Raw genomic sequence first — 21,391 nt, 5'->3', positions numbered from 1 at the left:
GGCGGTTTCCTTGTTGGCGGCGAAAGGAGCCAGGAAAGGAAGGGGGGAGCTAGGAAAGGCAGGCGAGGAGCCATTAGTAGACAGGAAAGGTAGAGGAGAGCTCTGAAAATGGAGACTTATGCCTTCCTTTCTGCTCTCTTCGGGCTTCTCGACCGAACCAGCACCTCATCGAGGGCACTGTCACCCTCAGAGCCTTGGAGATCTGCAATTACAACTTGGTCCTCTAAACCAATCAAAGAAACGGGTAGAGCACTTCCTGCTCAGCATGCGGCATGTCTCTGCGACTGATTGCTGTGTCTCTGGAGCACTCTTATCCAAGTATTATTTCTGACCGAAAATGCGAAGAGGGTCGCTCGCATCTTCCACACTGCCTGACCATCTTGCTCGAACGTTTCCACGCCGAGAGTTCTCTCGTCAATGTTGCCGATGAAAAGGGCAATGGCTGGGTTATACTGTGGGACACTGTCATGTTCATAAAAAACACGCCTTCAGCTTCTTCTTCTGTAAAGTTGTTGCCGGGAAATCCGCTCCAGTATCCAGGGGTCACGTTCGCTAATCATGAGCTCACGTCAAGCGCAATTGAAAACAATGCTGATACTTTGTACGCACATATACTATACACTTTTCACGACACCATACGAGTTTTCGACAATTTACAGTCCTTTCCCAAGATGGCTCAGATACAGCATCACAAACACCAGAACACCAGATCTCATCCGCCATGACTCCGCCGCTATGCGTTGCACGAAGGAGAGACCAGATATCTACCCACCTCTTTTTCGTACACTGCAAAGTCCCTGAAGCTTTCAAGCAAGCGTCCCAGCACAGAATGCCTGCATTTCAGGCACAGTAGCAACATCCTCCAATGCAAACTCCGGCGCAATCACAGCCAAGCCGATTTCGAGATCTTCAATAAAATCACAGAGGAAGTCCCCTCCTGGAGCAGCTTGAAACTCCCACGTCGCGTCGATATATGCTTCCGCGCCAGGGAGTTGGGCTTGCCGCCATTGAGGTGAGAAGTATCCCACGCCAGCGAAAGAGTTAGTGTGGCAGAGGAGAGAGTGTTCAACGACTGCTTCAGGTCGGTCGCGCTGGAAGAGATTGTCTAGGGCTTTCCTGCCGAAGACTCGCGATGGTGGAAGTCCGACGCCACGTTTCTGTTGGGTTACGTACGTCTGATTCGAGCAGGAGCTGGGCTTTTCAGAGCCTTTCTGGGCTGTTAAGGCTGCTGACTTAATCATCGCGTCGCGGAGGCTGGTTGTGTTATAGGAGCTTGCCGCTACTTTGATCACGAGTTCGCCACCACTATCGAGGCTGTCAGCACTGACATACTCGATGTCTTGGATGGCTACACTGCTTGTCTCGCATACTGTGAAGCTCTTTGTTTGGGTTACTGTTGGGCATAATTTTTCCAAAGCGCTGGAAATAGAGGTGTAAAGAGCTGTGCCAGTGAGAGTGCCGACATGCACGGCAGAGCTGCCCGCTTGGACGGTCACTTGCGCATTCGTGGGTGTGCATTGGGCAATAGTGGTGCAACTAGGAGCGTTCAAGCCGACTTCAGAGCAAGCCTGGCAATTACTCGTGTAGGTAGAGGCAAAGGTTGTGACGGCTTCTTTCGCGGTGGCTGGGATGGTTGTGTATGCACAGCTGTCACTTGACTGGCCCGTTAGCGGCACGGAAAGAGGTGATAGAGTTGCAGTGCTGTGGCACAGGCAGAATGCTTGGGTAATGCCTTGGTCAGGGTCCTGCTTATGCAAGACGCAGGTAGGTGTACTCGGAAGAGAGGTGATTGTAGAAGCTCCAGACGAAGCCACGGTGCTGGTAGAAGTAGATACTGGTAGTGGGAGGGGACACAGTGTAGGTGGATCAGGGATCGTAGTGTTGTTGGTGTTGGTGTCCCGTTTGAATGGCCCCATAGCGGCAGGCACAGGCGGAACAACCATGGCACTCGCGGTGCTCGCAGGCATGAGAGGGTTATTCAGTCCAGGTGGGGATTGCCCATTCTCCCAATCAACATGTTGTTGATCGTTGTTGTTGATGTCAACGCTGATGATTCGGGTGACGGTAGGGTTACGTTGCAAGCTTGGGAGCTCAAAAGTCTGGAAGATATTGGGACCAGGGTTGGGATCGTTGGGGTCAGGAATACCGGTCTGAAAAGAACCGAGCAACCCGTTATTGGGCTGTTCTGGGCATTCTAGATGCGGAACATAAACAAAGACATCACCGCTGGCAAGTCGTCCAAACGCCTCTGCAGAGCGAGCAATGAAGACCTGCAACCTCGCGTTTATATCCAGGCGGAAAACCGACTTTCGACCGGCCATGACCCTTGTCCAGTAGGCTTCGTCCCACTCGTCATTGTAGAGGTTGCCCGTTGGTGTAATTCGATCGCGGAGTGCGGAAATCTGCGCTCCCCCCTTGATATTGAAGGAGTAAAACACACTTGGGGCGCCGTTGGTGATGATTCCGCATGTCTTCATATCCGCCATCAAACACTCAACCGTCGGAAAATCAATACTCGGATCTTCACAAGCCCATAACTCTCCCGTGGGAGGTCCTCCGATACACTTCTTGGGAGGCACTGTTTTTCCTTGGGGAGACGCTACCGGCCCGTTTGACTGATCGGAAAAGCAATTGCCAGCCGTAGCGGACAAGACGTGCGTTCCCAGCCAGATCGAGAACAAAGCCAAGAGCCGAGTCATCGATCCTGTTTTCGGGAAGAGACTAATTTGTGCTGTAAATTGACAAAGAGAACCCGTGGCTCTTTGGCTTTCGCATTGTTAGAAAATGATGGTTTTTGAGTATTCAGGTGTTTTTCGAATGAGGGGGCTGCCTTGATTGGAACATGGAAGTCCTCATTATATAGCACTTCAGAAGGTTGCAGTACACTCCATGACTCTATGAAGGACTTTGCATGTCCCTCCACGTTGCCGCCATAAATCTGGTCCTTCATTTCGCAAGATACGATCATGATACCATGTGAGGTGTTTCGACCTAGGAATAGGTCTAGTATGCTCTGTCATAGCGCTTGGGACTTTCAGGATGAAGGCCGTGTCGGCCGTGATCTTCCTGGCCTAACTCAAATATGCGCTTCCGTCGGCAGCTGCTTGCAAGATCAAGTCGCGGCGTCCATAGCTGCGTTTCCTGCCTGCTGAGCAAGCAGACCTTCGCAGTCGGTCGTCATCAAACGAAGCGCCATACCAATACACCTTCGATCAATGTGGACGCGTGCTTCGCGCCTACGAAGCAGATTTGCCCAGGCCAGACCTGACACTTTGCCGCGCTAATCAAGGGTCGTCTGCTTAATCTGTAGAGCTGTCGGGCTTGAAGTACAAAATAGGGCTGACGAAACTCTTTCATCAGCCACAAGTCGGGTTACAAATAGGTCATGAATAACTTGAAAATGCTCAAGATTAACTTACTCGCAGCCTTGCAGACATTAGATTAAGCGATTAGGTTTAGGTTATGGTTGGCGTCTACCAAAACAAGATCAAGCTCGAAGCGCCAAGCCTGACTGGCCGCGGCCTTCTCTTGACCACTAGGCGTGTCGAGCCACCTTTCCACCTTCTCACTTTGTAGATACATAGCCCGCAAGACCACGGCGCGTATCTGACTGCAAGGCGCCACCCACATCTAGTGTAGCCATTCTCCATGAGATGTCCCATTTACCGAGCCTGCTGGCTTGTCTGAGTTTGGGTGCTAGCCCCCAATTTAGGATTTGACCACCACTGGTCCGCGTCAAGTGAGACGGTAGCCATTTGTGTGTGCTAGATACAAATATGGTGGAACTCCCTGCTCAAATATCAGCACCAAACACACGTTGTCCCGAATTCTATCATCGTTCTCTTTTCGGAGTCAGCGCTTCTAAAGGCCAAAATGGCCCAATCTCTTTCCTCACCCGAGCAGAAAGTACCGGATCCTAGGACGTTGCCTCATAAGCAGGAAGCGATGATCCAAGCATGCAAAGATGGTCAGCTCGATATCTTAAAAACGCTGTTCGATGAGCTCGGCGCCAAAACGAGCGAGGATTCCACGAAGCACCTCGAATCGCCACAAGACCTTTTCGCAGCGGCGATTTCCCACGGACAGCAGTCCATCGTCCGTTACCTACACTCGATGTACCCGGCATTTGACTTTTACACTGGTGCAGTCGTCGGTGCGCTCCTCAAACGAACATTCGACCTGGACATGCTTCAGTTGATTTGTTCCTACTCGGCCGAGGTCGTTACCTTTGAATATAGTGACAACATGACGAGCATCTTGAGTAAAGCTTGTGAAGGTGGTGCCGAAAACGCGCCATTCGTCCGCATTCTTCTGGATCACGGAGCATTCGAAGGTGGCATGCCAGGCAGCTACACATATCGCGTTGGTGCAGCGCTGTTGCCAGCCGTTCAGCACAACCAACCCCTGGACATCATCAAAAGGATGGCTTCGAAGACCACCCAGCTGTCCTATCCCATCTTCTCTGCAATCGAGCGCAGACGCCCTGACGCCCTGGAAGTACTCCTGAATGCACGTTTGAAGCTGGATCGGGACGACTACGACCTAACACTGGCTCAGCAGTTGCTTGGTGACGCGCAAGCAACCCAAGACAGACAACTGATTGCACTGGTGGAACAATATATCGAAAGCCTGGAACGGCAATCAAGCAAGTCTGACAGCCGAAGCACCGACCAGACTTCGAAAGGCGGCAGGAAATGGTGGCCATTCAGTACACGAATGGAGAATAAAGACGAAAAGGCCAAAGATCCAAGCAGCTCGGCAGATGGAAGTGGCTCAGCCAAATCGTGGTGGCCATTGTCGAAGAGTGGAAGCAATCCCACCCCTGCCAGCAAAGAATCTGTGGAACAGCAGCTCGACGACTCGAGTTCTGATGAAGACACTACAAAACAAAATTGAGAGGTGATCGCCGTGGCGGGGACGTCGATCCCTAATGTGAACCATAAAAGTAGGGTATTCAAAGGAACAGGAGGCTGACTGAGCGCCGAGTCACAAAGTGGCAAGGCTGAAGGCTCAGGAGGACCGCAGAGATCGAGTCCTGCTTGGGTGTGATGCACTTGTTCGGGGGAAGAACGACCGCCATTCTTCACTCTCTATAAAAGTATGTATATATATATATACATTATATATGCCCCGAACTGTGCTTTATCCCTTCCCTTTTTTATTCAGGAAAGGGAGCGAGGCCGCTTTAGTTGGGCACGTGACGGAGCATCGAGGAGGAATGGCTGAGCACAGGAGAGCGTCGCGGGAGCCACGGCAGAGGACGGGGGAGCGTGCCCGAGCACTGGGCGAGCCACAGGGAGCGCTGCCTGATGCCCATTCGCAGAAGCCAGTTCGGGCTCAGGGGTCCCCGTTGGGCCTCGACTATAGTTGCATAGCGTTGGGATCACTCAGCTTAGCCTCCGTGTTCCTGCTTCTGATGTTTCACATCTTCCGAAGGGCCATCTTCCGGGACATGTTGCCAGTCGACACATTGTCTGGGACCCTGCGCGAGAAAAAGGCTTATTCAGATCAATACTGGAAATTTTCAGCCAGTCCTCGCCCGAGCCAAAAAACACAGCCACAGCAGTTAAATGCACAAGAGAACCCCTAGCAGAATTACACTCTGTCATCTCAAACAACCGGCAGTTGACGCCCCGAAAGCTCGTTCTTACGTCTCTAACTCGCGTCCCTTCCAAGGAGGCCATCGTACCGGGGCCACAGACCACTTCATCGGCAGCTTCCATACGTGTTAACTCAATGGCAGAAGGACAGGTTGAAATGCGGAATCATCACAATCGCGTGGAATCCTCTGCTGGCGCAAGACCTGCCATGAAGCAAGTGAGGCGTCATAGTGATCGAATCAGCCGCAAGAAACGGTATGCTCGCCTGGAAAAGGAGTTCAAGCGACTGTCACGGATACAGCAGATACATGAGCAATTGAACAGGACGAGGGCCCAATTGAGGTAGAAGAGAGTGACTTCGAAAGTGACTTTCGATCATGAGCGGGTAACGTGGTGGCCCTTAAACTCGAGCACTGCTCGATTACACTATCACTCCATATCCGAGCCCTCAAGCAAATCGAACCCGCTCCTCTGAATGCTGGGTGCGCTTCAGATTGTTCCGAGGAGACAACTGTCCAGCCCCCTGATTTTGCCAAGCAGGTCACAGGCACGGTGGGCTCCTATCCAATCATACGCCCTTACCACCCAATTTTACTATCCAAGTTCCTCACTCTCAGTGTATAGTATGGCGTCGAAAAAGACAGCCTATGTATTTGACCGAGCCACTATGAAAGTTAACGACCTTTCATCGGGTGTCATTAGACCAAGATGTGAACAAACGTCGTCATTCCCGTCATTAATAGAGCCGAAAAGAGAGTGCCCCAGCAGTAGCCGCCGACCGAGCCCAGATCAGCCCTGATCCCGGAAGAGAGGTCTTTCGACTTAGAGTAGAGAAGGTAAAGAATAATTGTTGGGAGGAGGTAAGAGATACAACAAAAGAGCTCAATAACCAATCTAGGTATTAATGGTAACATCAGATCCTGCAACAGAGTATCAGCGCCGGAGGGCCAGCTGAATATAGAGGTGAAAAAGACGACAGTGATCACCAGGGCCGTCGCTATGCCGATAATGAAAGGATCCCGGATTCACCCAGGGGTAGCTTTTGCGAAGATGCTGCGCAGGTGATCTAAATCTTCCATCTGGTCGCTCAGAATATTTGTATCTATAGCTTAGCAACAGCCCGGATCAAAACGCGTCCTCTGTCGACACAGCCAAGTACAGTTTTTGCCCTGGTCAAGCCCTGTGTAAATGATTTACATTCTTGCTTCCGCGAGTATGCCTTGTAGGTCCATATGGGGTCCTTGATAGTGCTTCCTAGCATGCAAAATCCAGTTCAAAACACCCAAGACCAGCCCGATTCCGAGGATCGCGGAAGTGTAATCTGATCGATGAGGTTAGTCCTTTGGCCTCATGGCACGACGCAAGTGTGATATACTCATCGATGATGCAGTAACAGGCAGTAAGAGAGGAAAGCAGAAAAATATGGTTGTGACTGATGTAAACAGCACAGCCAGGACGTTGATCGCAAATCCAAGTCCACGTGGTAGTGCGAAGGAGCGGCTTTTGGGCAAGTATCTTGAATCACGCTTCCGGTAGAGAAGCAAGGCGATCGGGATCAAGAAAGATACTTGTTGGAGCACGACGGCCGAGTTGACCAGAGCATTGAAGGCTGTTTGTGAAGATCAGCAAAAGTTCTCTTCGTGCACGATGTTGTACCCAAGAGTGGGATTGTCCAATCTGGTATAATGTGCAGGGAAAGGACAGACATCCAGATTGTTCTTACCTGTGCTAGAAGCAAGATATATGCATCCACATATGGCTAGAATAGCCCAGGTTAGGAGGAGAGACCAAACAGGCACCTGAAGACGGGGATGGATTCGGTGCAGATGCTTTGAGAAAACTAGCCCATTGTCACGGGCAAAACTCCATGCGAGTCGAGATGTGGTCTCTTGAACGGCATTGAGGGCAAAGAATGCCATGATGATGCCGCCACAAGAAAGGACCGTTGCAAAGTTGACCGAACGGAGACACTGCTGTGACACTACCAACGGTATATATCTGCGATTAGTTAGTTAATTGTCCTGATAATCAAAGCAGAATGAGCTTACGTAGTAGATGTTATGATGGCGTCCACATCTGTGATCCCATAAAGAACAGCGACCGCGTAAGGAAACGCGGTGCAGAAGCCGATGATGATTGCACCAAGGACAGCTTTCGGCACTGTACGGCCAGCGTTGGTACATTCTTCGGCCAAATGGGTCGCTGCATCCAAGCCGATAAACATGAAGCACGATGTTGAAAGACCCAAGATGAAACAGACTCCATCGGACCAGCCGGTATAGTTGATCCAGGTAGACCAGACGAGTGAGTTTGGGGCTTTTGGACTGGAGCGAGCGAGGATGGCAATAAAGGAGATCAGGAAAAGGGCGATCGTGAGGCAGACTAGCACACGGCAAAGAAGTGGTCAGTACTGGTATCCTCGGTTCAGAACGTGGACTGACTTACATCCTATCTCGTGCACCCACGGAGTGCGTTTGAGGGCGAATAAATTGTACGCAAGCACCACCAGCGCAACTCCTTCGTAGATGAGGAAGACATGCCACGGGTGTTGGACAAATGAGGGACTGTAGGTGGCGACCAGGGCTGGAATCTGCTGTGCGGGTATGAGGGTCACGGAACTCCCGATGGCGATCCACGACAGCAATGACACGAGCCCACACGCGAATGAGATGCCCCGATTGATCGAATCCGGTGCCAGGATTGATGTGAAGTGATATTGGCCGCCAGCAGTGGGGTAGACACTTGCAAGCTCTGCAAGAGAAAGAGCGATACAGATGTAGACGATAGAGCTGATGAGGACGCCATACACCAGGGTCACAGGGCCGCCTGCAAGTAGTGCTAATTGGAGACTACCTGAGATACCAGCCCAGCTGTTGCAGATGACGAATGCTAGGGATGTAATGGTGAGGATGCCGAATTGCTTCTTTTTCGGAGCATTGATCAGGGATATTTCACTACCCAAAGTAGAGCTTGCAGCAGTTGCGGCTGGACCTTCAACAACTTGTGTTTGTCTGTTAGCATCGACACTGGATCTAGAACGACATGCCTGACCTTCTCCGCGACCTTCAGCCGATTTGGTGTCCATCGTACCACTTGTCAAGAAATAAGTGCGTGCTGGGCTAACACATCCAGGCATAGAAGTTGTCAGATCGATGGACTTGACCAATATATAGGCATCCTTATCATTTGTGAACCGTGAGCTGCATCGCTTCGTCCCTGCAAGCCCGGGAAGGCTCATTTGCTATCGGTCATGGATGGCAGTGGCGCGTGAGTCAACCCCGCCCTTACAACCCGGAAACCTCGGCCGCATGGTTCCCAGAGGGCTCGACGAAGGCTCGTTGTTCTTTTCTGGGGAAACCAGTAAGCGCGGTCTGATCTGAATGGGTCTAGCGCCGTTGATGTAGTGCGGGATGGGTTGTATTGAACGGCCCCTACTGCGTATTCTTCCCACAATCAGGCTAACCCTATCAGGAAAGCGAAAATCTCGAGGTTTGAGCTCCGCCTCGTCTAGATCTGTGCACATTTGGTTGCTCGGCCAGACTCGCTGGTGCCTCTCTAGTACTCGGTCGAGACTCTGGCCGCGTATCCTCTACGAATTCCATGAGCATCTCAGTCAGACTACGCGGCCGCGTCAGACTTGTACGCTTCCAGGCCTGGAGCTCGTGCCGAGCAACGTACCAGTCGCGATAAAACGCGTCTGCCTGGGCAGTGGCACGCACCAGTTTCAAATCGGAAGGCACTAAATACGTCCTACGAGGCGCACCTCGCCGCCTAGGCGTAGGTGCGGACTTCGCAGGCAAAAAGCGTTGCTACCAACTGTCACCGAAAGGTAGAACCCTTGGTCTCTCTGTGATGTATGTATGATTGTCTGTCCAAGTCCAGCATAGCTCAGACCCGAGTACGATGATGGAGGCATGTCGCAACCAATGGCCGTCGACATTAATTTCAAGCAGACCATCGCATGGTAGCGCCCTTTACTGAAGACCTCACATGATGTGGCCCTCTCGAGGACTATATAAAAGGCCGGCCTGATTGAAGTAAAATGTCTCTCCCTCACTCATACTTCATTGCAAGTAAGTCTTCTGCAGTAACAACCAACCTGCGACGACAATGGCAAAACTTTTCTTCTATACAAACTCCTTTCTCATCCTCTTGCTCTCAGAGATTGTCCAAACCGCGCCGCAGCAATACTGCAAACCTATCCCAGGCTCTACAGACTGGCCATCCCCTTCTACATGGCAAGCCCTAAACACATCCGTCTCAGGCCGCCTCATTGCGCCTGTTCCCCCAGGCCTGGTGTGCCAGACAAACAGCTCGGTTCACAGCGCCACAGCTTGCACACAGCTCTTGAATGAATGGGGCAATTCGTCATTTCACGCTGACGATCCATTCACCGTCGACTATAACGACGAGTCGTGTCTTCCATACCCGCGGGCACCTTGCTCTCCAGAGCCTCTGCCTGCGTACGTGGTTAATGCAACCGGTGCGGCAGACGTTCAGGCAGCCGTTTCGTTCGCCTCCAAGACAGGCGTGAGACTAATAGTCAAGGCGACCGGACATGACTTTCTAGGACGGTACGTGTAAACTAATTCTCGGCAACAGTGCAGCTTAACTAACCGAGTAGATCATCCGGTCGTGGGACCCTCTCAATATACATGCATAATATTAGAGGCGTTAATATCGCTATAGGCGACCCCCTCGCAAAACGCTACGGAGGTATCGCGTCCGTCAAGATCGCCGCAGGAATGCGCTTCAGAGAGATTTACAGCGCCGTCTCCGCGTACAACTTAACTATTGTCGGCGGATCCGATCCAGATGTCGGGATTGGAGGTTGGACGATGGGAGCTGGCCACTCCCCGATCAGTAGCGTGTACGGCCTCGGGGCAGACCAAGTGCTCGAAATGGACGTCGTGACCGCGAACGGGACGCGCTTAACTGTTAACGAGGATTCCTATCCGGACTTATTCTGGGCAATAAGAGGCGTGAGTAGTATTTTACCCCGGTTACTATAGCTGGATCGACTAACGATATATATAGGGCGGTGGTTCGACCTTCGCAGTCCTCCTCTCCGTCACCGTGCGAGCGTATCCTTCCCTTCCAGGGACGATTTACACCTTCAGCTATAACACGACCGCTAACACCGACACGTTTTGGTCACTGGTGGCCTATTTCCATAATCAACTGCCCGACCTCTCCGACGCCGGCGTTATGGGCTACTACTATATAGAGCCCGATAATAGCGCTACGCAGCCCGACCCTCGACAAGGCACGATCTATGGGTTATGGTTCGTTGCGAATAAAACCGTGGCGCAGACACGACAGATCTTAGCACCCTTTGAGTATAACCTCACGAGCAATATATTTAATTGGACCGATCCAATCCTGACGAGCAATGACGCCTTTTACGTCCCAGACTTCATCAAAGCCTGGCTGGCCCTCAACCCACCTCAATCAGTCGGCACTGACGTCCGTCTCGGCTCTCGGCTCCTCGACCGTAAAGCCCTTAAGTCTAACCCGATAACCCTGAAAAGACTGCTGCAGCAGTCGAGCGCCGCGAATCCGCAGTCCACGACTCTTGGTAACCTTATCGCCGGTCAGGGCGTTAAGAACGTCAGAAATGGCATCCCGGGCGGAGGTAACGCCGTCCTCCCTGCCTGGCGCCACGACGTCTACACGCACTTAATCCTCCCACGGATGTGGCCCTACCTCAACGAAACCGCTAAACTTGCAACGACGACGTACCTAAGAGACGTTGAGACGCAGGCCCTACGAGACCTCGCGCCCGATACAGGGGCGTACGTCAACGAAGCGGACCCGACGGAGCCGGACTGGCAAAAGACGTTCTGGGGCGACAATTACCTGAGACTGCTGTCGTTAAAGAGACAGTGGGATCCGAAGGGTGTGTTCTGGTGCATTCCTTGTGTGGGACACGCGGACGGGTGGACCGTGAAGAGTGATCTGGGTGTGGAGGGCGCAATCGGCCAGAATGAAGGCAGAATTTGCAAGACTACATAGGAGGCGGTACTCGCGGCGATTGAGTCGTCAATGATGGCAATCTGGCCGTAGATCCTCGTTCGATGAATGATTGACAGGTCTTCACACACAGGTGTAGTCTCCTCTGGCCTCTAAATATACAGCTCTATAACCCCGTACGCTTCGATGAATCCTTTCTATTCCGTGCCCATCTCTCGTTGTGAATTCGTGACGGGTTTCGATCTTCCAAGAGTGCCTCCGCCACGCGTCACTCAAACTTGTCTGAAAATCTCACCACCTTCATGTATGCACATTAGGCCGCTTGTCGCTAGAACAACAACGAAGACTGGCCGCCCATCGGAGGGCCGATGTGATTTCGGTCAAGACGACGGTATCTTCGAGTCATTGACTTTGACGAGGTCTGATTTGTGCAATGAGTCAGGGACTTTTGTGGCTAGATGAGCTAGCCCGGTGCCTGCCCAGTGGGCCACGACAAGTATTGGAATTAGCTGCGCCATGGTCATGCAGGAGGGTACAAGTGAGAGTGACACGCTTTGCTCTTGATCTTCTGGTGTTGTTTTTTTGAGATGGCTTGACCTGCTACCTCCCTCACCCACGAGTTCCAAGTGTAATCGGCGGGTAGGTAGTGAGAATTCACACAAATGTGATCTCCCAAGCAGGCCCTTACCAAAGGCCCAGGAGGTAATCCTCAATTCTGCTCGCATCGCTGGCCGTCTCACGCTACCGTGACATAAACTTGACCCCTTCCTCTTCTCCAAATCCACGCTCAAAGAGAGACTGGAGCTTACGCCACGTCCTCGGGGTCACGATTGTTCTTCACGTAGCGCTGGTCTAGCTTGTAGATGATCATCTAATCACGGCCGTCTTTCCCACCTTCAACAGGTTGCAAGATAAGGTCGACCTCCTAGTTACGTTAGACGACGATCTAGGTTAGAAAGCCGCTCGTAATCCTCGGCAACAAGCGGAGCTCCTCCACCGGGAGAGTCGAGCTGTCCCGCGTAGATGGGCTGTCTGAATCACTTGTATGTGGGCTCTATACTGAATGGCCATCAATGCAAGGCAGCCGAGGTGCTGCTTAAGCGCCATCACGCAGTTTCGAGACTAGTCAACATGTTCTTTCCCAATTAGGAGCAGCCGCGCTTAGAATGCGGCATGTAGGGCTAGTGCCCACCTTACACTGCGGCAGCCTTTCGGTACAAGACAGGAATCAGATGATGTTTCTCCTATATTTGGCCGACGTTTCGTCTTGTTTGAGTTCTGCGTGGGGAGGTCGCGGGACTGTTGCTGGCAGCCGAGGCAGTTATGGGCCATGTGAAAGAATGCATTTTTCTCGTGGTGGTATAAATGTGCTCGAACCTGTAAATGACCACTTGGTCTTTTCATGTGCCACGTTCTCAGCTCCAAACCGTGTGTCTTGACTTCCAGGCCCCGATCCTTCTCAACACAGTGCTGGAATCCTCCCCCCAATTGAATAGTCATGTCTGCCGTCGACAGCTCGAGCGCAAATGTATCCGTTGATTGCGACGCCCTCATCGTCGGAGCCGGCCTCAGCGGCATTTCAGCCATGCACAGGCTCCGTAAGCTCGGGTTGAAGACCAAGGCTTTCGAGGCTGCGCCCGACTTTGGTGGTGTCTGGTTTTGGAATCGTTATCCTGGCGCTCGTGTTGACTCGGAGACACCCTTCTACCAGTTGAACATCCCAGAAGTCTGGAGAAGCTGGACTTGGTCTTGCCGTTATCCCGACCAGAAGGAACTACTGGCATACGTTCAACATTGTGACCAGGTTTTACAATTAAGAAAAGATGTTTACTTTGATGCCGAGGTGGTGGATGCACGCTATAGCAAGGAGCTGGGTACCTGGACTGTCAAGACTGCCAGGGGCCATGTTGCAACGGCCAAGCACCTCATTCTGGCCACGGGCTTACTCCACAAAAGCCACTCTCCGGCCTATCCAGGGCTGAGCGAATTCGCCGGGCGCGTCTATCATTCGAGTGCCTGGCCAGAGGGGATCGGTGCCAAGGGCCAGAAGGTTGCAGTCATCGGTGCCGGGGCCACAAGTATTCAGATTGTCCAGGAGCTGACCAAGGAAGCTGACCAGCTGACGGTGTTTATGAGAAGACCCAGCTATTGTCTGCCCATGCGCCAACGACCCATGGACAAGAACGAGCAGGCGGCTTGGAAGGCGTACTATCCAAAACTGTTTGAAGCGAGTCGTGACTCCCGAGCTGGCTTCCCTAGCCAGTCCCCGTCTTGCAGTATCTTCGACGTCGGCGACGAGGAGCGGGAGGCGTATTTCGAAGAGTTGTGGGAACGTGGGGGCTTCAACTTTTTCAGCTGTCAATAAGACGACGTCCTGGTCGATAAGCGAGCCAACCGGGTGGTGTATAATTTCTGGGCCAAGAAGACTCGAGCACGTCTCTCCGACCCGACCAAGAGAGATCTCATAGCTCCCCTTGAGCCAGTTTACTGGTTCGGCACCAAGCGTTGCCCACTGGAGAATGATTACTACGAGATGCTGGATCGGCCGAATGTTGAGATTGTCAATCTCAAGACATCGCCCATTTCCGCTTTCACGAAGACGGGCGTGCGCTTGAGTGATGGATCCGAGCGGGCATTCGACATGGTTGTGCTTGCAACGGGGTTTGACAGCTTCACAGGCTCGTAAGTGGCATCGCTTGTGCTTGGGACAATTTGACTAACAGCGTCAGGCTCACGAGCATGGGCCTAAAGAACAAGGATGGAATTGATATAAAGCAAGTGTGGGAAGATGGAATCTCTACTTACATGGGAATCTTCTGTCATGGATTCCCAAACGCCTTCTTCATCGCCACTGCTCAAGGTATGTGAACAGCTACTCCTGCGTGTCTTCTTACTCAGTCCACAACAGCCCCAACGGCCCTTTCAAATAATCCCACGATCATAGAAACGCAAGTGGACCTGCTCGCAGAGGCCATCGCCAAGCTGGAGGCTGAGGGGGGCAAGTCGGTCGAGGCTACGACATCGGCAGAGGAGGGCTGGGGGCAATTGATCACCCAAATGAACGAGCACACGCTGTTTCCTTTGACGGACTCGTGGTGGACACGAGGTAACATTCCTGGGAAGAAAGCGCAGCCCTTGACTTTTCTCGGTGGCATCAATCTGTATGAGCAGATATGCCGAGAGAAATTGCAGGATTGGCATGGCTTTGAAGTGGTCATACCCTAGGATATCGACAGTTGGGAGCATCGAGATGTAGTCTTAGGCCTGTCCAAGAACAAAGCGTGTGTAGCGGTGGAAAGTCTCTGGGAGGAGGCAAAAGTGGGATGATGGAGGTCGACGGCGGCTGAAAGCTACGCCAATCAGTGCCCGGGGCCCCGCCCATAGCCTCGGCATGGAATGCCTAACGATTAAAACCCATTACCTCCCGAGTGTGCCGTTAGTTTGTTCCCCCGTCCTTCCTGCTCCTCCATGAAAAAATCTCATCACAACGCTACGACAACGCCTCGCATCTGCTATGGTACGAAGCCCGTCTCTCGTATGGCCTCATCAAAGTCAGCGCCGCCTTTTCCAGTCCCCAAATCTCGAAATTCACGGACCAAAACTGGCTGTCTGTGCTGTCGGCTTCGTCGCAAGAAATGCGATGAAGCAACACCAGTCTGCAACAACTGCGTCCGAAACAACCTCATCTGCTCGTGGCCACGGACGATTGCTCACGACTCCTCTCGGCGACGCTCTGATCTCGGCTGGCGGATCAGGCTTCAGGAAGGGTTGTTAGAGCCGACCCCGCGTCGACGACACGGATTGAGCTTCGGTGATCACCCCACCAGTTGCGATGATGAGAGCACCAGCGACAGTAAATCTACGACCCTCTCCCGTTCGAGGGTTTGGGGCATGCCGTCTCTGTGGGAACCAGCCCTCATCAAAAGCACAGAGTCCCAGACTCTGCTGAGCCACTTTGTGCACAAGACAGCGGCCCAGCTGGTCGCCACGGGGCCCCAGGACAACCCACTTCTCAGTCGCATACTCCCCTGGGCGTACTCGGAGACCATGATAATGGACGCCATCATGGCGCTGGGCGGCGCCCACGTCAGCCACAAAACCGGCAACCAAGCCTTGAGACACGCCACCATCAATCACTACCTGTCTGCTATGCGAAAGCTCAAGTACGCGCTAACCAAATGGGACCATGGAGCACCACAGAGTACGTTACGGCTGTTGACCATTGCCATACTACTGTGCCAGTACGAAGTAAGTCGCGTGCTGCTGGCCATTCCCTTGCTATCCCCATCCTCCGTATTCTCCGTCTATGGAGATTGACTATCCCGTTAGGCTGTCACTTGCAATCGTCGAAGTGTTGCGTATTATCATCTTCGTGCTTGTCGAGAGTTCATCAACGCGATCCTTGAAGCAGGTCGGGACAATCTCTCCTGCTCTGAGCGCGATGTCTTTGGCTTTTTGCTCGAGTACTATTCTTATCTAGCCATCGTGCGAAACGTCACAATTCCCCCCGACCCGCAGACCGATGTGGTGGCTTCGGACTGGTTCGTCCGGTCGCTGCAGCATCTGCAAGAGTACCATACCTTTGGCAGCTTGCTTGGGGGTTCCTGGGAGCTCTACGAGCTGATACCCGTCATTCGGCTCCTCCACGGATTAAATGAGGACTCATGGTTCGAAGCTTACGGCACTTTGGAGTCGAAAATACTGAATTGGTCACCTGGGCTAACCACGACGTCCGAGGCGTCACTCGCTACCCAGCCTCTGGATGCAGTGGAGCGTATCTACCAGATCGGCGTGCTCACATTCCTATATTCCGCACGGTACGTCAAGTATCGCGACAAGGACGAATTTTGTCGGAAGCTTGCGCCTATCATCGTTGAATTCCGTGGCCTGTGCCTCAATTTGGGTGATTCGCCATCGCAGAGCACACTGCTGTGGCCTTTCATCGTCATTGGTTCGTGTCTCACCTCGCCGGAGGACCGACAAAAGATGTGCTCGGGATTGTCAAGGTCCTCGTATGACATGGCGATCACGCAGCGGGCTGCGGAGATCCTGAACATGACCTGGGAGCTTCACCAGGAGGATATGTATGGCCCAGTCGCTTTGGAAGCTGTCATGAAGATTCATGACTTTTGCGTGAGCTAATGCCACACATCCGAGCCACTTCGGGCTGGAGGTCGTCTGGTTCATATTTGGCGAAACAATAAAATCAAGACAAGGAAATCGTGGAGCTACTTGAATACGGCCGCCAACCCTTGCATGCAACTTGAGTCGGTCTATTCTAGTCACCTTGTCGGCAGAATAACTTGAAATTCCGCTCTAGTATGCTGCGGTCTCGCGACCCGGTTTCGACCTCGCTTTGAAGTATGTCAATGAGTCCAAAATCCATGGCAACAAAAACAACTAGCCCTCGGCGGCGACAGATGTCGACAGCAGGCTGGCCACCACCTCATCAGCGCCTCGTTGACCCGACCGGATGGCACCCTCCATATATCTTTTCCAAACCAACGACGTTTCTGTTCCGACGAAGTGAATATTTCGAAAAGATGCCCGGAGTTCACTACCAAAATTGTTGAGATCATTCAGTCCATAGACGGCACTCGGCCCGCCCCGGCAGTACTGCTGCTTAGACCAATAAAGTTGATAGGTTCTGGGACCCGAGCCCCGGCGTGTTCGAAGGCTGCACGGAATTGGTCCCAGATAGATTTCTTTCGCATCATTTGAGAGAGTTGGGACCACCTCCGGCCCGGGTTGCCGACTATAAAGCAGCTAATTGACCATTGCTGAGCCGCTTCGATGCTGGTATCTCTGGTGAATGAAGCAGGGCCGGCGCGAGATTGCAGGATGCCCGAAAAGCCTTGGTCGCGCCACCATGGCTTGTCCCACACCAAAACCATCTTGCTATAGTAGCCGAGGATAGAGTTCTCGGCTAACGCCTGCTTTTTAGCCGGAAGAGGTGGCGAGAAAGTCATGGTGGGATATAAAGTTGTCGGCACCGAAACAATCACCTTTTTACTCCGGAAGACTGCGCCTATGGACGATCGTACTACACAGCCGCGCTCCGTCTGTTGGATCGTAGCGACGGGGGTATGAAGCTGTAGCGAACCCGGCTTGAGTTCCTTCGCCATGTAGTGGCAGATTGACTGCATACCTGCAACGACCACCACCACGTTGCCCAGTCAGTATACAGTGGTGTTGATGAACAAAACGCCGCAGTAGTTCTGCTCACCTGTTTTGCACCGTATATACTGTCCGCCATCCTTCTTGTCCGAGACGATATTGGTAAAGCCGGTTGCACTCTTGATATAGTCGGTCAGGAAAAGGGCGCTGATCTCATCAGCTTCCACACTAAGCAGAGCACGAGTGATTTGGTTTGCAACCTCGACGACAGCGGGCAACTTCGACTCGTCCTCGCGGTAGCGCGCAAAGCTCATACCGTCGAGTCGCTCCGCTTGCGGACTCATTGCAGGGTGCTCGAGATTGTGCTCTTCGATCAACCGAGACCATGCGGGCAACAGCTTGGCGACTGCACCTGCACCCTCCTCACTCAGCTATATGCAACGGGAAAAGTCAGCCGCGGCTCTTGATGAAAAGTCCATACAACACCATGTCTAAACGGAGAAACCCGAGCTTACTGGAGAGTTCCCATATGGAGCCGCAGCAACAGTTCTGTCTCGATCCTGGTGCAAAGTGTTTCCAGATGTCCTCTGAAAGTCACGCTCCAGACGATATCTTTGGAACAGTTTGTACATCTCGCTTTGGCTGGTGTCGTTGATCCAAGCAGCTCTAACATCGTCGATGGTTGCTCTGCCCGGGACGGAAGGCACGCTCAGTGTCTTCCCTCCCACTCGGTCCATTGCCTCAAGCACGAGGCACGACAGGCCCGCGGCTTGAATCTTGCGAGCCGCTTCCAACCCGCTCAGACCAGCGCCGATTACGACCACGTCCGACACTGTGCCTGCAGTTGACTCGTCTGGTGCCACTGCGGTGGCATCAATCTCAAAGAGGAACTCGGGGGAAGCCAGTGCCGGGACCGGTACAAGCGTGCAGGGAGGGAACCTGTCCAACGCGAAGGTAGCTTGAAGACCATCTCCGACAGCGGAAAGCTTACTGGGGTCGTAGTCCACTACGTAGTAGGTGAGCTTGGTGACGTTCGTCGGCGAAGTGCCCGCCGCGGCGAGACAAGACCGTTGATTTGCAAACGCCTGGGCGACCTGCGTGTCGTACGCCGGGCTAGTCTGTCCTGATGAGTCCTGTCCGACCTGTCCGGCCACCGTCCCGCTTTTGGTCGCAACCCCAACAGTGCTGACATGTGAATAGCCCAACGGCGGATGCAAGTCGGGAGGGTTAATGTAACTTGGCGGCGGTGAGATTGCTGCTGCCATGGCTTCAAGATCGGCGAGGAAACTATCGATCGGGGGAGTCGCGGATCCGAGGGACCTATGCCGCTGCAAATCCAGATGTCTTTCTTATACAAGCCCTATTGAATATCACACGGGACCTTCAGCCTTTGTAGAAAGGGAACGGATCTCACGGCCTAGTGACCAACTCCGGGCAGAGTCCCAAGGCTCAGGCCACGACATTGCGCGCTTAGATCCCCGGCCGGAGCGTTTCCAGGGTATCGTTATGCCCACTGCAAAGTCGACCGAGAGACAACCGACCGCTTTTGATCCAACGACTTCTCCACCGCGTATTGGGTGATTGTCCTTCCTCGTGTGGGCCATAATGTCGTTGCTGTGAGAAGATTTCTACAAGATCCGCATGGTGTCTTCGCCGTCGAATCACTTTTGAATCCAGCCCCCGCCAGATTATCAGTAAATTGGTCAGTTGGGCAGCTGTTCCCCTTCTTTCTGTCCCCCTGTCGCTGACGCTTTGGACACGGACGGTGTAAGTCCCGATACCAGCCGGACGCTCCACTTACCGCGCTTTAATAGCGAGCCCCCTGTCCCTGACTTACTGGTACTTGTAAATCACTAACTTGTGACTGGCACAATAACTCAATTTGTCCATCTGGGGGGTGACTGGGGATTCCCGACGCCTTGCACTTGAAATGAAGACTCAAAGTCAAATGAACCAGGTCAAAGTTCCCACTCCACTTGTGCAGCTCCCGCTATGCTCCCTTACGTGCCGGTGAGGATCCCGTTTGGGCTCCAGTCCTATAGGCGCTAACGTTGCGCACATCCAGCCTCGTGGTAACTTTACCCGATCACAGTGATGAGGGCTCGTTTCGGCCCTGATGAAAGGTGGGATCCCTAAGAGGATGCCCTGCTACATCGCTGGACGGGGTTGACTGAATCCCCCAGTTCTATAGGACAATGCTTCTCTTCCTCTCTTTCTTTCCCTCTCCCTCTCTCGGTCCTCACATTTTCCCTTGCCCTCCCTCTACTTATCGTGCGAATTACTCCTTCTATCCGGTCTTCTGACTACCTAAACGCACCTTACTGGCGTTTCGTCGTACTTTGACCCTCCCTCCCCAGTCGTCTTCTTTTCCTTTCCTCTCGGCGCTCGTCTATCCTTAGTTTTCTGCTATACTGCGGCGCTCACTACTCCGCTGACTGTTTCCCGATGCCGAAGAGAAAGAAAACCGCGGCGGAAGTGTTTGATGAAGCGGAGGAGAACGGCTGGTGGTAGATTACGAACGCCGACGTGAATAGCGATCGAGTTAGTAAACCTATCGAATCGGGGACTGAGCTGAACTATAACCGAATGATAGACCTTTAGGACGAGTGAGTCCTTCGCCCGCCTAGGTATGGGTCGTACTTATCTTTACTAACGAGGTAGACGCTAGCGCGTAGGTATGTAAGGCGAAATCCTAGCGTAAGCCCTTACGATTTACGGTCCGCGAAGTATTTTATGGACGGTATTATAAAGGATAATTAGAGTCTAAGCTACGTAAAGTAAAAGTAGACCGACTTTAGCGCCGCTTAGAAACGACGACCGGATAACCGAAAGATCCCGTACGAGGTATCGGAGTCGGTATACTACGTTCGTCTCCTATCTCTTTATCCTACTTCACTTCTATCGGTAAAGCTAAGAGCTCGTATTAGTATATTAAAATGGAGTTAAAGAAAAAACATAACCTTTTAACTAAATAACGATAGCTACATTTTATAACGGTGCCCTATTTTATTATCCTAATTAAATATAAGTAGTAAAAAGATTAGTATTAGTATACCTATCCGAGAAGCCTAGTTTAGAACTATATAGCCTATACCCTCTTCGTTTATATACCGTCAAGGGTGGGAGAAATCTTCGAATCTAACATGCGCCGCGGCTCTAAGCGAGGGTTACTATATAAGGTGAGAAGACCGGGCTATCCGACCTAGGATGGGCCTATACTAACGACTAGGATGTAGAATATCGTCTTCGTCGTCTTTAAGAATGAGAAGGGTGTCAGAGCTGCTTCCTATGTCACCTAAACGGGTTAGGCTCCTCAGTCATAGATCCTTTATTACATAAGCTAGGTCCAGTAGACGTAAGGTATAAATAGTTAAGTAACAGAAGAACAGTATAGTTAAGTAGATATTATAAGTTAGCTACGAGAGAGTGTAGCTATGAAAGGGTAATGAGCGTAGTTATATACTTACGAGGCTTATCCCGAATAGGTAGTTAAGGACGGTATGTTAGTATATTAGCCTATTAGTATGCCCCTATACTAATATGTCTTTAACTCATTATATTAAACATTTCCTTTTCCGGTGGTTACGTGTCGTACGTAACCCTAGCCTTAGTTCCTTATGCATATGCTCCCCTGCCAGGCCGCTCGCCTCGGTAGACCTTCTCTTGGGCATCCCGCCCTCAGGTCGCATGTAAGGCCGTTT

The 21,391-nt window shown here is 52.2% G+C and overlaps 7 protein-coding genes across 7 annotated transcripts; 4 read left to right on the top strand and 3 right to left on the bottom strand.

The window, feature by feature from the left end:
• Positions 1 to 806: 806 nt before the first annotated feature.
• Positions 807 to 2,699, bottom strand: PV07_06163 (uncharacterized protein; the record flags this gene model as incomplete). The annotated part of the gene is made up of 1 exon (XM_016393116.1): positions 807 to 2,699. The coding sequence occupies one exon, from the start codon at positions 2,697 to 2,699 to the stop codon at positions 807 to 809; it is 1,893 nt and encodes a 630-aa protein (XP_016250635.1).
• A 1,174-nt stretch (positions 2,700 to 3,873) lies between these two features.
• PV07_06162 (uncharacterized protein) lies at positions 3,874 to 4,896 on the top strand (the record flags this gene model as incomplete). The annotated part of the gene is made up of 1 exon (XM_016393115.1): positions 3,874 to 4,896. One exon carries the CDS (start codon positions 3,874 to 3,876, stop codon positions 4,894 to 4,896), a length of 1,023 nt encoding a protein of 340 aa, XP_016250634.1.
• A 1,826-nt stretch (positions 4,897 to 6,722) lies between these two features.
• On the bottom strand, positions 6,723 to 8,685 carry PV07_06161 (uncharacterized protein; the record flags this gene model as incomplete). Its single annotated transcript, XM_016393114.1, has 5 exons — positions 6,723 to 6,921; positions 6,976 to 7,209; positions 7,324 to 7,598; positions 7,649 to 7,982; positions 8,046 to 8,685. The coding sequence occupies 5 exons, from the start codon at positions 8,683 to 8,685 to the stop codon at positions 6,794 to 6,796; spliced, it is 1,611 nt and encodes a 536-aa protein (XP_016250633.1). The 3' UTR covers positions 6,723 to 6,793.
• A 988-nt stretch (positions 8,686 to 9,673) lies between these two features.
• On the top strand, positions 9,674 to 11,750 carry PV07_06160 (uncharacterized protein). Its single transcript, XM_016393113.1, has 3 exons — positions 9,674 to 10,174; positions 10,225 to 10,582; positions 10,638 to 11,750. Exons 1-3 carry the CDS (start codon positions 9,711 to 9,713, stop codon positions 11,613 to 11,615), a joined length of 1,800 nt encoding a protein of 599 aa, XP_016250632.1. The 5' UTR covers positions 9,674 to 9,710; the 3' UTR covers positions 11,616 to 11,750.
• A 1,321-nt stretch (positions 11,751 to 13,071) lies between these two features.
• PV07_06159 (uncharacterized protein) lies at positions 13,072 to 14,973 on the top strand (the record flags this gene model as incomplete). The annotated part of the gene is made up of 4 exons (XM_016393112.1): positions 13,072 to 13,906; positions 13,940 to 14,255; positions 14,303 to 14,433; positions 14,482 to 14,973. 4 exons carry the CDS (start codon positions 13,072 to 13,074, stop codon positions 14,796 to 14,798), a joined length of 1,599 nt encoding a protein of 532 aa, XP_016250631.1. The 3' UTR covers positions 14,799 to 14,973.
• A 64-nt stretch (positions 14,974 to 15,037) lies between these two features.
• On the top strand, positions 15,038 to 17,482 carry PV07_06158 (uncharacterized protein). The gene is made up of 2 exons (XM_016393111.1): positions 15,038 to 15,821; positions 15,903 to 17,482. Exons 1-2 carry the CDS (start codon positions 15,042 to 15,044, stop codon positions 16,713 to 16,715), a joined length of 1,593 nt encoding a protein of 530 aa, XP_016250630.1. The 5' UTR covers positions 15,038 to 15,041; the 3' UTR covers positions 16,716 to 17,482.
• On the bottom strand, positions 16,974 to 18,955 carry PV07_06157 (uncharacterized protein; the record flags this gene model as incomplete). The annotated part of the gene is made up of 4 exons (XM_016393110.1): positions 16,974 to 17,086; positions 17,191 to 17,721; positions 17,800 to 18,121; positions 18,206 to 18,955. The coding sequence occupies 4 exons, from the start codon at positions 18,953 to 18,955 to the stop codon at positions 16,974 to 16,976; spliced, it is 1,716 nt and encodes a 571-aa protein (XP_016250629.1).
• Between the last annotated feature and the right edge of the window lie 2,436 nt (positions 18,956 to 21,391).

Source organism: Cladophialophora immunda (assembly GCF_000835495.1).
Source record: "Cladophialophora immunda strain CBS 83496 unplaced genomic scaffold supercont1.3, whole genome shotgun sequence".
In the NCBI taxonomy this organism is placed as follows: domain Eukaryota; kingdom Fungi; phylum Ascomycota; class Eurotiomycetes; order Chaetothyriales; family Herpotrichiellaceae; genus Cladophialophora; species Cladophialophora immunda.
The sequence above is the reverse complement of the archived record's forward strand: the minus strand, read 5'-3'. Positions and strand labels throughout refer to the sequence as shown.

Coding starts and splice junctions, on each gene's coding strand:
- PV07_06160 (XM_016393113.1), top strand. CDS start 9,711: ATGGCAAAACTTTTCTTCTATACAAACTCCTTTCTCATCCTCTTGCTC. Junction 10,175..10,224: donor GGACATGACTTTCTAGGACG/GTACGTGTAAAC, acceptor CTAACCGAGTAG/ATCATCCGGTCGTGGGACCC. Junction 10,583..10,637: donor TATTCTGGGCAATAAGAGGC/GTGAGTAGTATT, acceptor CGATATATATAG/GGCGGTGGTTCGACCTTCGC.
- PV07_06158 (XM_016393111.1), top strand. CDS start 15,042: ATGAAAAAATCTCATCACAACGCTACGACAACGCCTCGCATCTGCTAT. Junction 15,822..15,902: donor TACTACTGTGCCAGTACGAA/GTAAGTCGCGTG, acceptor CTATCCCGTTAG/GCTGTCACTTGCAATCGTCG.